At 35.3% G+C, this 12861-nt stretch overlaps 1 protein-coding gene across 4 annotated transcripts in view; it reads left to right on the top strand.

Annotated features, from left to right (window-relative positions):
* The window catches only part of FAF1 (Fas associated factor 1), a 520728-nt gene that overhangs the window by 89156 nt on the left and 418711 nt on the right, over positions 1-12861 (top strand). For all 4 annotated transcript variants that reach the window (XM_001137725.6, XM_054666796.2, XM_063780489.1 and 1 more), the window contains exon 2: positions 12355-12423. In XM_001137725.6, the coding sequence (XP_001137725.1) occupies positions 12355-12423 (69 nt within the window). The remainder of the gene's footprint in view (positions 1-12354; positions 12424-12861) is intronic.

Here is a 12861-nt window from a genome sequence, read left to right on the forward strand (position 1 = left end):
CGAGTAGCTGGGACTACAGGCACATGCTGCCATGCTCAGCTAATTTTTTGTATTTTAGTAGAGACGGGGTTTCACTGTGTTGCCCAGGCTGGTCTCAAACTCCTGAGCTCAGTCAGTCAGTCCGCCTTGGCCTCCCAAAGTGCTAGGATTATAGGCGTGAACCAATGTGCCCGGCCCCTTCAATTTTTAAAAAATGCAATATCTTCACAGTGCTGTAGAGTGTAATAAAATGTGTTTGCTTATACAAAATTCTGTCAAATGATTAAGATTGAATTCATGCAAATTAAAACTGGTCTAGAGCTAATGAAGTCCATGAAGTTCAGCCAATGCATGTACAGGAAACACTTTATAAGGATACCATCATAATGCATGGTATGAAAATAAATCTTTCTGAAGATGAACTCAGTTGTTAGACGTTATATACCACAGGAGAAGCCACAGTCACATTCAGCAGATGCCAAAATCATAGAACTAACAACTTGAGAACTGGTAACAAAGAGACTTTAAGGTAGATATGTTTAAAATATGTAAAACTGTAGAGAATAGAACTTATAAGCCAGAAATAGTGAAAAAATAGAATAGATTGGATTTTATAAAGAATCTAAAAGTACATCCTCAAAGAAAAAATTCTATAATAGGTAGGTAAATTGGAAAACTGTAGGTTTAAAAAAATGGTATAGAAGATAAAGTAAATCATCACTATACAAATTTGTATAGAAAATTTAAAAGATGACATGGAGGCTAGAATGAGATGCACCTCCATGGCAAGTAGGAGCTCTGAAAGAGCAGAATTGATTATGTAGGAAAGATAATATTCAAATGAATAAAAGTTGAGAATGTCTTAGATTTACTGAAACATGCAACAACAAACACCATGTCATATACTTAACTCATAATAACAAAATAAAAAATAAGCACTAAAAGCCACCAGAGAATGGGATGATTAGAAAATAAGTAGAAGTGTGGCAGACTCAAGCCCAACCATAATAATTACATGAAATATAAGTACTTTAAATACTTTGATATAGAGGCAGGTGTTGTCGTAGTGGATAAAAAGCAAGACCTGACTGTAGTCTGTCTAAAAGAAATGTACTATATAAGTAAAGCCACAGTTAAAAAATATGGAAAATTATATACTATGAAACTATTATTGGAAAGCTAGATGACAATATTAATACCAGACTAAGTAGACTTGAGTACAAGGCATAATACCAAAGATAAAAGACATAATCGCGGGAGAATCAATTTTTCAAGAAGGTAACACTTCAAATTTGTGTACACTCATTGTCAAGCAAAAATTGGCAAAACTGAAGGCAGATGTAGACAAATCCACAAGTACAAATGGAGATTTTCAGAGTTCTCGCTCAGTAATTAATAGAACAAGTAGAATCAGTAAAGATACAGATAATTTGAACAGTACTATCAATAACTAGACTTAATTGACATTTATAGAGTTAAATGGCAATTCCACATAATAACAGATAGAATACACATTTATATGCATATGAAACATTTAGCAATACAGATTATTGGGCTATTAAGTCTTCATAAATTTCCAAGGATGGAAATCATATAGATAAAGTTCTCCATCCACAATGGAATTAAATTACAAATCAACAGCAAAAAGATGTTTGGAAAACTGCATGTGTTTAGGAATTAAGTAACATTCTTCCAAATACAACACATGGGCCAAAAAACAGATCATGAGGAAAACTTTAGAAAAAACTTTGAACTGAATGATAATGAACATACATATAAAAATTTGTGAGATGTAGCTACAGCAGTGCCTAGAGGTAAATTTACAGCTATAAATGCTTACATTAGAAGGGAAGAAGGGATTAAAATCATTGCTCTATACTTCCTCCGTAAGAAGCTGGAAGAGCAACTTAAGCCAAATAAGTGGAAAGAAGGAAATAATAAAGATGAATCCAGAAATGAGTGAAATAAAAAATAGAGAAAATAATGAAAGCAAATACTAGTACTTTCTTTTTTACATTTTTTATTTTATCTTTTTAAAAAAATTTCAATAGTTTTTGGGGAACAGGTGGTGTTTGATTACAATGATAAGTACTTTAGTGGTGATTTCTGAGATTTTGGTGCTCCCATCACCCAAGCACTGTGCACTGTACCCAATGTGTAGTCTTTTATCCCTCACCTGACTCCCACCCTTCCCCTCAAGTCCCCAAAGTCCCATGTGTCATTCTTATGCCTTTGCATCCTCATAGCTTAGCTCCCACTTATAAATGAGAACATGCAATGTTCGGTTTTCCATTCCTGAGTTACTTCACTTAGAATGATGGTCTTCAACTCCTTCTAGGTTGCTGTGAGTGCCACTATTTTGTTTCTTTTTATGGCTGAGTAGTATTCCATGGGATATATATACCACACTTTCTTTATTCACTCATTGATTGATGGGAAGTTAGGCTGGTTCCATATTTTTGTAATTGCAAATTGTGCTGCTATAAACGTGTGTGCAAGAGTCTTTTTCATATAATGACTTCTTTTCCTCTGGGTAGGTACCCAGGAATGGGATTGCTGGATAAAATGATGGATCTACTTTTAGTTCTTTAAGGAATCTCCATGCTGTTTTTCATAGTGGTGTACTAGTTTACATTCCCACCAGCAGTGTAAAAGTGTTCTATTTTCACCACATTCACAGCAACAGCTATAATTTTTTTTAGATTTTGATTAAGGCCATTCTTGCAAGAGTAAAGTGGTATCGCATTGTGGTTTTGATATGCATTTGCCTGATCATTAGTGATGTCAAGCATTTTTTCATTTTTTTTTGCCATTTGTATGTCTTCTTTTGAGAATTGTCTATTCATGTCCCTAGCCCAGTTTTTAATAGGATTGTTTGTTTTTTTCTTGCTGATTTGAGTTCCTTATAGATTCCAGATATTAGTTCTTTGTTGGATGCATAATTTGCCAAGATTTTCTCCCACTCTGTGGGTTGTCAGTTTATGCTGCTGATTGTTTCTTTTCCTGTGCAGAAGCTTTTGAGTTTAGTTAAGTTTCATCTATTTATCTTGGATTTTGTTCCATTTGCTTTTGTGTTCTTGGTCATGAAGTCTTTGCCTAAGCCAATGTCGAGAATAGTTTTTCCAGTGTTATCTTCTTGAGTTGTACGGTTTCAGGTTTTAGATTTAAGTCTTTGATCCATGTTGTGTTGAGTTTTTATAAGGTGAGAGATGAGGATCCAGTTTCATTCTTCTGCATGTGGCTAACCAGTTATCCCAGGATCATTTGTTGAATAGGGTGTTCTTTCCGCACTTTATGTTTTTGTTTGCTTTGTTGAAGATTGGTTGGCTGTAAGTATTTGGCTTTATTTCTGTTCTGTATTCTGTTGCATTGGTCTATATGCCTATTTTTATACCAGTACCATGATGTTTTGGTGAACATAGCCTTGTAGTATAGTTTGAAGTTGGGTAATGTTATGCCTCCAGATTTGTTCTTTTTGTTTAGTCTTATTTTGGCTATATGGTCACTTTTTCGGTTTCATATGAATTTTAGGATTGTTTTCTCTAGTTCTGTGAAGAATGATGATGGTATTTTGATGGCAATTGCATTGAAGTTGCAGATTGCTTTTGGCAGTATGGTCATCTTTCTAGTATTGATTCTACCCATCCATGATCATGGGATGTGTCCATTTGTGTCATCTATGATTTCTTTCAGCATTGTTTTGTAGTTTCTCTTCTGGAGGTCTTTCATCTCCTTGGTTAAGTATATTCCTAAGGTTTTTTTTGTTTTGTTTTGCAGCTATTTTAAAGGGGGTTGAGTTCTCGGTTTGATTCTCAGCTTGATCACTGTTGGTGTATAGCAGTGCTACTGATTTGTGTATTTTATTTTGTATCCTGAAACTAACACTGAATTCATTTATCATATCTAGGAGCTTTTTGGATGAGTCTTTAGTGTTTCCTAGGTATACAATTATATCATCGGCAAACATCAACAGTTTGACTTCCTCTTTACTGGTTTGGATGTGCTTTATTTCTTTCTCTTGTCTGACTGCTCTGGCTAGGACTTCCAGTACTATGTTGAATAGAAGTGGTGAAAGTGGGCATCCTTATCTTGTTCCAGTTCTCAGGGGGAATGCTTTCAGCTTTTCCTGGAACTTCAGTATAATGTCGGCTGTGGGTTTGTCATTACCTTAAGGTATGTCCTTTCTATGCTGATTTTGCTGAGGGTTTTAATCACAGAGAAATGCTGGATTTTGTCAACTGCTTTTCCTGCATCTATTGAGATTATCATGTGATGTTTGTTTTTAATTTTGTTTATGTGGTGTATCACATTTATTGACTTGTGTATATTAAACCATCCTGGCATCCCTGGTATCAAACTCACTTGATCATGGTGGATTCTCATTTTGATATGCAGTTGGAGTTGGTTAGTATCAGTTGTAGTATCTCCCCTTTCATTTGTAATTGAGCTTAGTTGGATCTTTTCTTTTGGTTAATCTCGGTAATGGTCTGTGAATTTTGTTCATCTTTTCTTTTTTTTTTCTTTTATTATTATTATACTCTAAGTTTTAGGGTACATGTGCACAATGTGCAGGTTAGTTACATATGTATACATGTGCCATGCTGGTGTGCTGCACCCATTAACTCGTCATTTAGCATTAGGTATATCTCCTAAAGCTATCCCTCCCCCCTCCCCCCACCCCACAACTGTCCCCAGAGTGTGATGTTCCCCTTCCTGTGTCCATGTGTTCTCATTGTTCAATTCCCACCTATGAGTGAGAATATGCAGTGTTTGGTTTTTTGTTCTTGCAATAGTTTACTGAGAATGATGATTTCCAATTTCATCCATGTCTCTACAAAGGACATGAACTCATCATTTTTTATGGCTGCATAGTATTCCACGGTGTATATGTGCCACATTTTCTTAATCCAGTCTATCATTGTTGGACATTTGGGTCGGTTCCAAGTCTTTGCTATTGTGAATAGTGCCGCAATAAACATATGTGTGCATGTGTCTTTATAGCAGCATGATTTATAGTCCTTTGGGTATATACCCAGTAATGGGATGGCTGGGTCAAATGGTATTTCTAGTTCTAGATCCCTGAGGAATCGCCACACTGTCTTCCACAGTGGTTGAACTAGTTTAAAGTCCCACCAACAGTGTAAAAGTGTTCCTATTTCTCCACATCCTCTCCAGCACCTGTCGTTTCCTGACTTTTTAATGATTGCCATTCTAACTGGTGTGAGATGGTAACTCATTGTGGTTTTGATTTTCATTTCTCTGATGGCCAGTGATGGTGAGGATTTTTTCATGTGTTTTTTGGCTGCATAAATGTCTTCTTTTGAGAAGTGTCTGTTCATGTCCTTCGCCCACTTTTTGATGGGGTTGTTTTTTTTCTTGTAAATTTGTTTGAGTTCATTGTAGATTCTGGATATTAGCCCTTTGTCAGATGAGTAGGTTGTGAAAATTTTCTCCCATTTTGTAGGTTGCTTGTTCACTCTGATGGTAGTTTCTTTTGCTGTGCAGAAGCTCTTTAGTTTAATTAGATCCCATTTGTCAATTTTGGCTTTTGTTGCCATTGCTTTTGGTGTTTTAGACATGAAGTCCTTGCCCATGCCTACATCCTGAATGGTAATGCCTAGGTTTTCTTCTAGGGTTTTTATGGTTTTAGATCTAACGTTTAAGTCTTTAATCCATCTTGAATTGATTTTTGTATAAGGTGTAAGGAAGGGATCCAGTTTCAGCTTTCTACATATGGCTAGCCAGTTTTCCCAGCACCATTTATTAAATAGGGAATCCTTTCCCCATTTCTTGTTTTTGTCAGGTTTGTCAAAGATCAGATAGTTGTAGATATGTGGTGTTATTTCTGAGGGCTCTGTTCTGTTCCATTGATCTATATCTCTGTTTTGGTACCAGTACCATGCTGTTTTGGTTACTGTAGCCTTGTAGTATAGTTTGATGTTCTCTGAAACCAACGAGAACAAAGACACAACATACCAGAATCTCTGGGACACATTCAAAGCAGTGTGTAGAGGGAAATTTATAGCACTAAATGCCCACAAGAGAAAGCAGGAAAGATCCAAAATTGACACCCTAACATCACAATTAAAAGAACTAGAAAAGCAAGAGCAAACACATTCAAAAGCTAGCAGAAGGCACGAAATAACTAAAATCAGAGCAGAACTGAAGGAAATAGAGACACAAAAAACCCTTCAAAAAATTAATGAATCCAGGAGCTGGTTTTTTGAAAGGATCAACAAAATTGATAGACCGCTAGCAAGACTAATAAAGAAGAAAAGAGAGAAGAATCAAATAGACACAATAAAAAATGATAAAGGGGATATCACCACTGGTCCCACAGAAATACAAACTACCATCAGAGAATACTACAAACACCTCTACGCAAATAAACTAGAAAACCTAGAAGAAATGGATAAATTCCTCGACACATACACCCTCCCAAGACTAAACCAGGAAGAAGTTGACTCTCTGAATAGACCAATAACAGGCTCTGAAATTGTGGCAATAATCAGTAGCTTACCAACCAAAAAGAGTCCAGGACCAGATGGATTCACAGCCGAATTCTACCAGAGGTACAAGGAGGAACTGGTACCATTCCTTCTGAAACTATTCCAATCAATAGAAAAAGAGGGAATCCTCCCTAACTCATTTTATGAGGCCAGCATCATCCTGATAGCAAAGCCGGGCAGAGACACAACCAAAAAAAGAGCATTTTAGACCAATATCCTTGATGAACATTGATTCAAGAATCCTCAATAAAATACTGAATTTTGTTCATCTTTTCAAAGAAGCAGCTTTTTGTTTCATTTATCTTTTGTAGTTTTGTTTGTTTCAATTTCATTTAGTTCTGCTCTGATCTTGGTTGTTTCTTTTTTTCTGCTGGGTTTGGGTTTGTTTTCTTCTTGTTTCTCTAGTTTCTTGAGGTATGACCTTAGATTGTCTATTTGTGCTCTTTGAGACTTTTTGATCTAGGCATTTAATGGTATGAACTTTCCTCTTAGTACCACTTTTGCTGTATCCCAGAGGTTTTGATAGGTTGTGCCATTATTATTGTTAAGTTCAAAGAATTTTTTAGTTTCCATTTTGATTTCATTGTTGACCCAAAGATCATTCAGAAGCGGATTATTTAATTTCCATGTATTTGCATGGTTTTGAGGGTTTCTTTTGGAGTCGATTTCCAATTTTATTCTACTGTGGTCTGACAGAATACTTGATATAATTTTGATTTTCTTAAATTGATTGGAACTCATTTTGTGGCCTACCATATGGCCTATCTTGGAGAATGTTCCATGTACTGATGAATAGAATGTATATTCTGCAGTTGTTGGGTAGAATGTTCTGTAAATGTCTGTTAAGTCCATTTGTTCTAGGGTATAGTTTAAGTCCATTGTTTCTTTGTTGACTTTCTGTCTAGTGCTGTCAGTGGAATATTGAAGTCTCCTGCTATTACTGTGTTGCCATCATCTCATTTCCTAGAGCTTTTATAAATGGGAGCTCCAGTGTTTAGTGTATGTATATTTAGCATTGTAATATTTTCCTGTTGTACTAGTCCCTTTATCATTATATAATGTCCCTTTTTGTCTTTTTTAACTGTTGTTGCTTTAAAGTTTGTTTTTTTCTCATATAAGAATAGCTACTCTTGCTTGCTTTTGGTGTCCATTTGCCTGGAATATCTTTCCCCTTTACCTTAAGTTTGTTTGAGTCTTTATGTGTTAGGTGAGTCTCTTGAAGACAGCAGATATTTGGTTGGTGAATTCTTATCCATTCTGCCATTCTATATCTTTTAAGTGGAGCATTTAGGCCATTTGCGTTCGATGTTAGTATTGAGATGTGAGGTGCAGTTACTCTATTGTGCTAACAAATACTAGATCTTATTCCTCTATCTGACTGTGTTTTTGTACCCATTAACTATCCCATCTTTATTCTCCTCTGCCCACTGCCCTTGCCAGTTGTTCGTTACCATCATTCTGCTCTCTATCCAGCATTCTCTATTTTTGACACTTTATTCCTCTGATTTCTTTTAGCTTTTTGTTCATGGTATTTTAGCTCTATAAGTATGTTTAAGATGATGATTGATAGACTTTGTCTACTCAGTTGGATGTCTGTTTTTCCTCTGTACAGCTTCTGTTAATTTCTCTCTTGAATGGGCCACATACTTTGTTGGTTCTCTGCATACTTTACATGTATTTAAATGGATATTTAAAACATACAGTATGATATCTCTGGAAGTTAGATTGGTCCTCATTCTCATGTGTTTTTTTTTTCGTTGCTTTCTGTGGGTTGCAGTTGTTTGTTTAATGACTTCTAAACTATTTTTGTAACTTTGTTTTCTTTGTCACAAGTGGTTCCTGTCTTAGTCTATTTGTCCATCATAACAAAATACAATAGTCTGGTTGGCTTCAACAAATGACATTAATCTCCTTGTAGTTCTGAAAGCTGATTGTGTGTCATCAGGGTACCAGAGTAGTCAGTTTCTGGTGAGGGCTCTCTTTCTCACTTGCAGATGGCTGCTGTCTTGCTGTGTTCTCACCTGATGGGGTGGTGAGGGAGACAGAATTTTTTTTTTTAATTATTTGGTTTTCCTTTCTAGTCTTTCAAGCTTGAAACAAATTCTTTGGTATCTCTTCTTACAAGGGCATTAATCTTTTTTTTTAATAACTTTTTATTTTTATGGACTTAGGAGTACAAGTGCAGTTATGTTACATGGATATATTGTATAGTGGTAAAGTTTGGGCTTTTAGTGTACCTATCACCTGAATAGTGTACACTGTACCCAATAAGTAGCATTTTTGTCCCTTACTACCTCCTACCCTGCCACATTTTGGAGTCTCCAGTGTCTGTCATTCTACTCTGTATGTTTATGTGTATCCATTGTTTAACTCTCACAAGTAAGAACATATGGTTTTTGACTTTCTGTTTCGGGGTCATTTCACTAAGGATAATGGCCTCCAGATTCATCCATGTAAGGGCACTAATCCTATCATGAAGATTCTACCTTCATAACTTCATCTAGTCCTAGTTACCTCTCAAAGACCTCATCTCCAAATACCATCATAGTGGATTTTAGGATGTCACCATAGGAGGATACAGATATTCAGTCCATAGCAGTCTCTTGTTTTTAATATGTGGTCTACTAGTGTTTTGTTTTTCAACTGTTGTTTTAGATTCAGGGAGTACAGATAGAAGTTTATTACCTAGATATATTGTGTGATGCTTGAGGTATGAAATGATCTTGTCACTCAGGTACTCAACATAGTACCGAATAGTCAACCCTTGCCTCTCTCCCCATTCTAGTAGTGCAGTTTTATTGTTGCCTTCTTTCTGTCCATGAGTACCTGATGTTTAGCTCTCACTTATAAGTGAGAAAATGTGGTGTGTTGTTTTTTCTTTCTGCATTAATTCGCTTAGGATTATGGCTTCCAGCTTAACCCATGTTGCTGCAAAGGACATGACATAGTTCTCTTGATGGCTGCATAGTATTCCACAGTGTATACATGCCACATTTTCTTTATCCATTCCACTGTTGATGGGCACATGGGTTGATTCCATGTCTTTGCTATTGTGAATAGTGCTGCGATTAACGTGTGAGTGAATTTGTCTTTTTGGTACAATGAATTTTTTTTTAATATATACATAGGGATTGCTGAGTTAAATGCTGTTTTAAGTTGAGAAATCTACAAACTGCTTTTTTAGTAGCTGAACTAAGTTGTATTCCCACCAACAGTGTATAAATATTCCCTTTATATCTGTGGCCTCACTAGCATCTGTTTTTTAAAAAATATATTTTAATTATAGTCACTTTGACTGGTGTGAGATGGTATGTCATTGTAGTTTTGATTTGCATTTCTCTGTGATTGGTGATGTGGAACATTTTTTCATGTTTGTTGGCCATGTGTACGTCTTCTTTTGAGAAGTGTCTGTTCATGTCCTTTGGCCATTTTTTGATGGGGTTACTTGTCTTTTGCTTGTTGATTTAAGTTGCTTATAGATTCTGGATATTAGATCTTGTCACATGTGTAGTTTGTGAATATTTTATCCTATTCTGTAGGTTGTATGTTTACCCTGTTGATAGTTTCTTTTGCTGTGCAGAAGCTCTTTAGTATAATTAGGTCTAACTTGTCAATTTTGGTTTTGGTTGCAGTTGATTTTGATAACTTAGTAGTAAATTCTTTGCCAAGATTGATGTCCAGAATGGCATTTCTTAGGTTTTCTTCTAGATTCTTATAGTTTGAGGTCTTACATTTAAATCTTTAATCCATCCTGAGTTAATTTTTGTATATGGTGAAAAGTAGGGGTCTAGTGTCATTCTTCTGTACATGGGTAGCCAGCTATCCCAGCACTGTTTGTTTATTCAATAGGCAGTCCTTTCCCCATTGCTTATTTTTGTAGGCTTTGTTGAAGATCAAATGGCTGTAGGTGTGCAAGCAGCTTTATTTCTGTGTTCTCTATTCTGTTCCATGAGTGTTTATGTCTGTTTTTGTATCGATTCCATGCTGTTTTGATTATTGTATCCTTACAGTATAGTTTGAAGTTGGATAATGTGATGCCTCCAGCTTTGTTCTTTTTGCTTAGGATTACTTTGGCTATTTGGGCTCTTTTTTGATTCCATATGAATTTTAGTTTTTTCTAGTTTGTGACAAATAACATTGGTAGTTTGATAGGAATAGCATTGAATCTCTGGATTGCATTGGGCAGTGTGGCCATTTTAATGATATTGATTCTTCCAACCTGTGAGCATGGAATGTTTTTTATTTGTGTGGTCTCTGATTTCTTTCAGCAGTGTTTTGTAGTTCTCCTTGTAGAGATCTTTCATCTCCTTGGTTAACCATATTCCTAGGTATTTCATTTTCTTTGTGGCTATTGTAAATGGGATTATATTCTTGATTTGGCTTTCAGCTGGAGTGTTATTGGTGTGTAGAAATGCTACTGATTTTTGTACATTGATTTTTGTGTCTTGAAACTTTACTGAAGTTGTTTATCGGTTCCAGGATCCTTTTTGCAGTCTTTAGGGTTTTCTAGATACAGAATCATATTATTTATGAAGTGAGATAGTTTGACTTCTTCTTTTCCTATTTAGATGCCTTTTATTTCTTTCTCTTGGTTGATTGCTCTGGCCAACACTTCCAGTACTATGTTGAATGTAAGTGGTGAGAGTGGACATCCTTGCCTTGTTTCAGTTCTCAAGAGGAATGCTTCCAGTTTTTGGCCATTCAGTATATTAGGTGTGAGTTAGGCTCTTATTATTTTGTGATATGTTCCTTTGATGCCTACTTTCTTGAGGGTTTTCATTGTGAAGGGATGTTGGGTTTTATTGAAAACTTTTTCTGCATCTATTGAGATGATTGTGTGGTTTTTGCTTTTAATTCTGTTTATGTGGTGAATCATATGTCCAACCAACCTTGTATCCCAAGAATGAAGTATACTTAATTGTGGTTAATTTACTTTTTGATGTGCTGTTGGATTTGGTTTGGTGGCCTGAGAATAAAATGCCTACACTGCCATGAGCTGGGTCACCAGAGAATGGCTGACTTTATTAATGTGCCTAGCTTAAAAATGGCATCCTGCTAGTTAATATTTGCTTAGTCTGGTCACAAGTATGTCCTCATATATTTTTTTCAAGAACAACACCAGAAATATAATTTCATATATATAGTTAATTTTTTCTTAGTATTTATGTTAAAGGGGTAAAAAGAAATGTGTGAAATTAATTTTAACATGTTTTATTTAAGCTAGTATGTCAAAAATTTCCATTTCAACATGTATTCAGAGGAAAAATTATTAATGAGATAGCTTACATTTTTAATTTTGGTGCTAAGTCTTACCTGGTGTGTATTTCGTACTTATAGCACATCTTAACTCAGTTGAGCCACATTTCAAGGACTCACTAGCCACATGTGTCTAGCAGCTACCAGAGAGCGGCTGGTAGTGGCTATCAGACAGCACAGATCTAGTTTTATAGTTTTCGATTTTAGTTTAGGTCTAGGTCTGTTATATATTTTGAGTTAGTTTTTATATAAAGTGCATGGTATGGGTTGAAATTCATTTGTTTTACATGTGGTTGCCCATGAGAATCTTTGACTAAAAGTTGTTCTTGGTAATTAGAGATCATCCTGGGTATCAAAGCTCAAAATTTAAATATACTTTCTTTTCCTGCTTTATTGTCTTTTTTTCAGAGCAATGTAAATTTACTTTGTAATTAACAATGTTCACACCATATATGTAAAATGCTTAGAAGTGTTAAACTTTTAGTGTTTTGGCTTTATTCATATACCTATTTGAATTTAAATTACATATTATGCTATTTACATTTTTAAGTCTGATTTACCTCCCTATTTCTAAAATTATATGTAAAATGCTTATTTACTTTCTTTCCAGGCATGTACTGGCATTGAAAACATTGACGAAGCTATTACATTGCTTGAACAAAATAATTGGGACTTAGTGGTAAGTACTTTTTTCTTTCTCTGATGAGTAATCAAATTTTATGAATTCTTGAATGTCTTTAATTATTTTTTATAGATGGGTTCAGCATACCATAGCTCATCTATAACTCTAAGCTGAGTTAATAAAGTCTAAATGCCATATCTTTAATATGAAGTTTATATTTAGCTCAGTATTAAGTTATTATGAATACTTAGATAATTTAAATGACTTTTAAAGTTTTTCTCTTATTTTACTGTGTGTTATGGTTCATCTTCCCATGTAGTTTTTTGGTGGAGATGCTCGGAAGGAGAGAAGAGTCAGAGTTGTCTGTCTGAATAACATATTTGATGTTTCCCCCTCACTTCTGGGGCCTTCACTGATAATTAATCTTTTCTAAAGCTGTTAAAGTAGTTGCATTCTGCTATGGTTTTCCTTAGAAACTTCAGGCAGTATATTATA

The sequence above is a fragment of the Pan troglodytes genome, chromosome 1 (assembly GCF_028858775.2).
Source record: "Pan troglodytes isolate AG18354 chromosome 1, NHGRI_mPanTro3-v2.0_pri, whole genome shotgun sequence".
Taxonomy (NCBI): Eukaryota; Metazoa; Chordata; class Mammalia; order Primates; family Hominidae; genus Pan; species Pan troglodytes.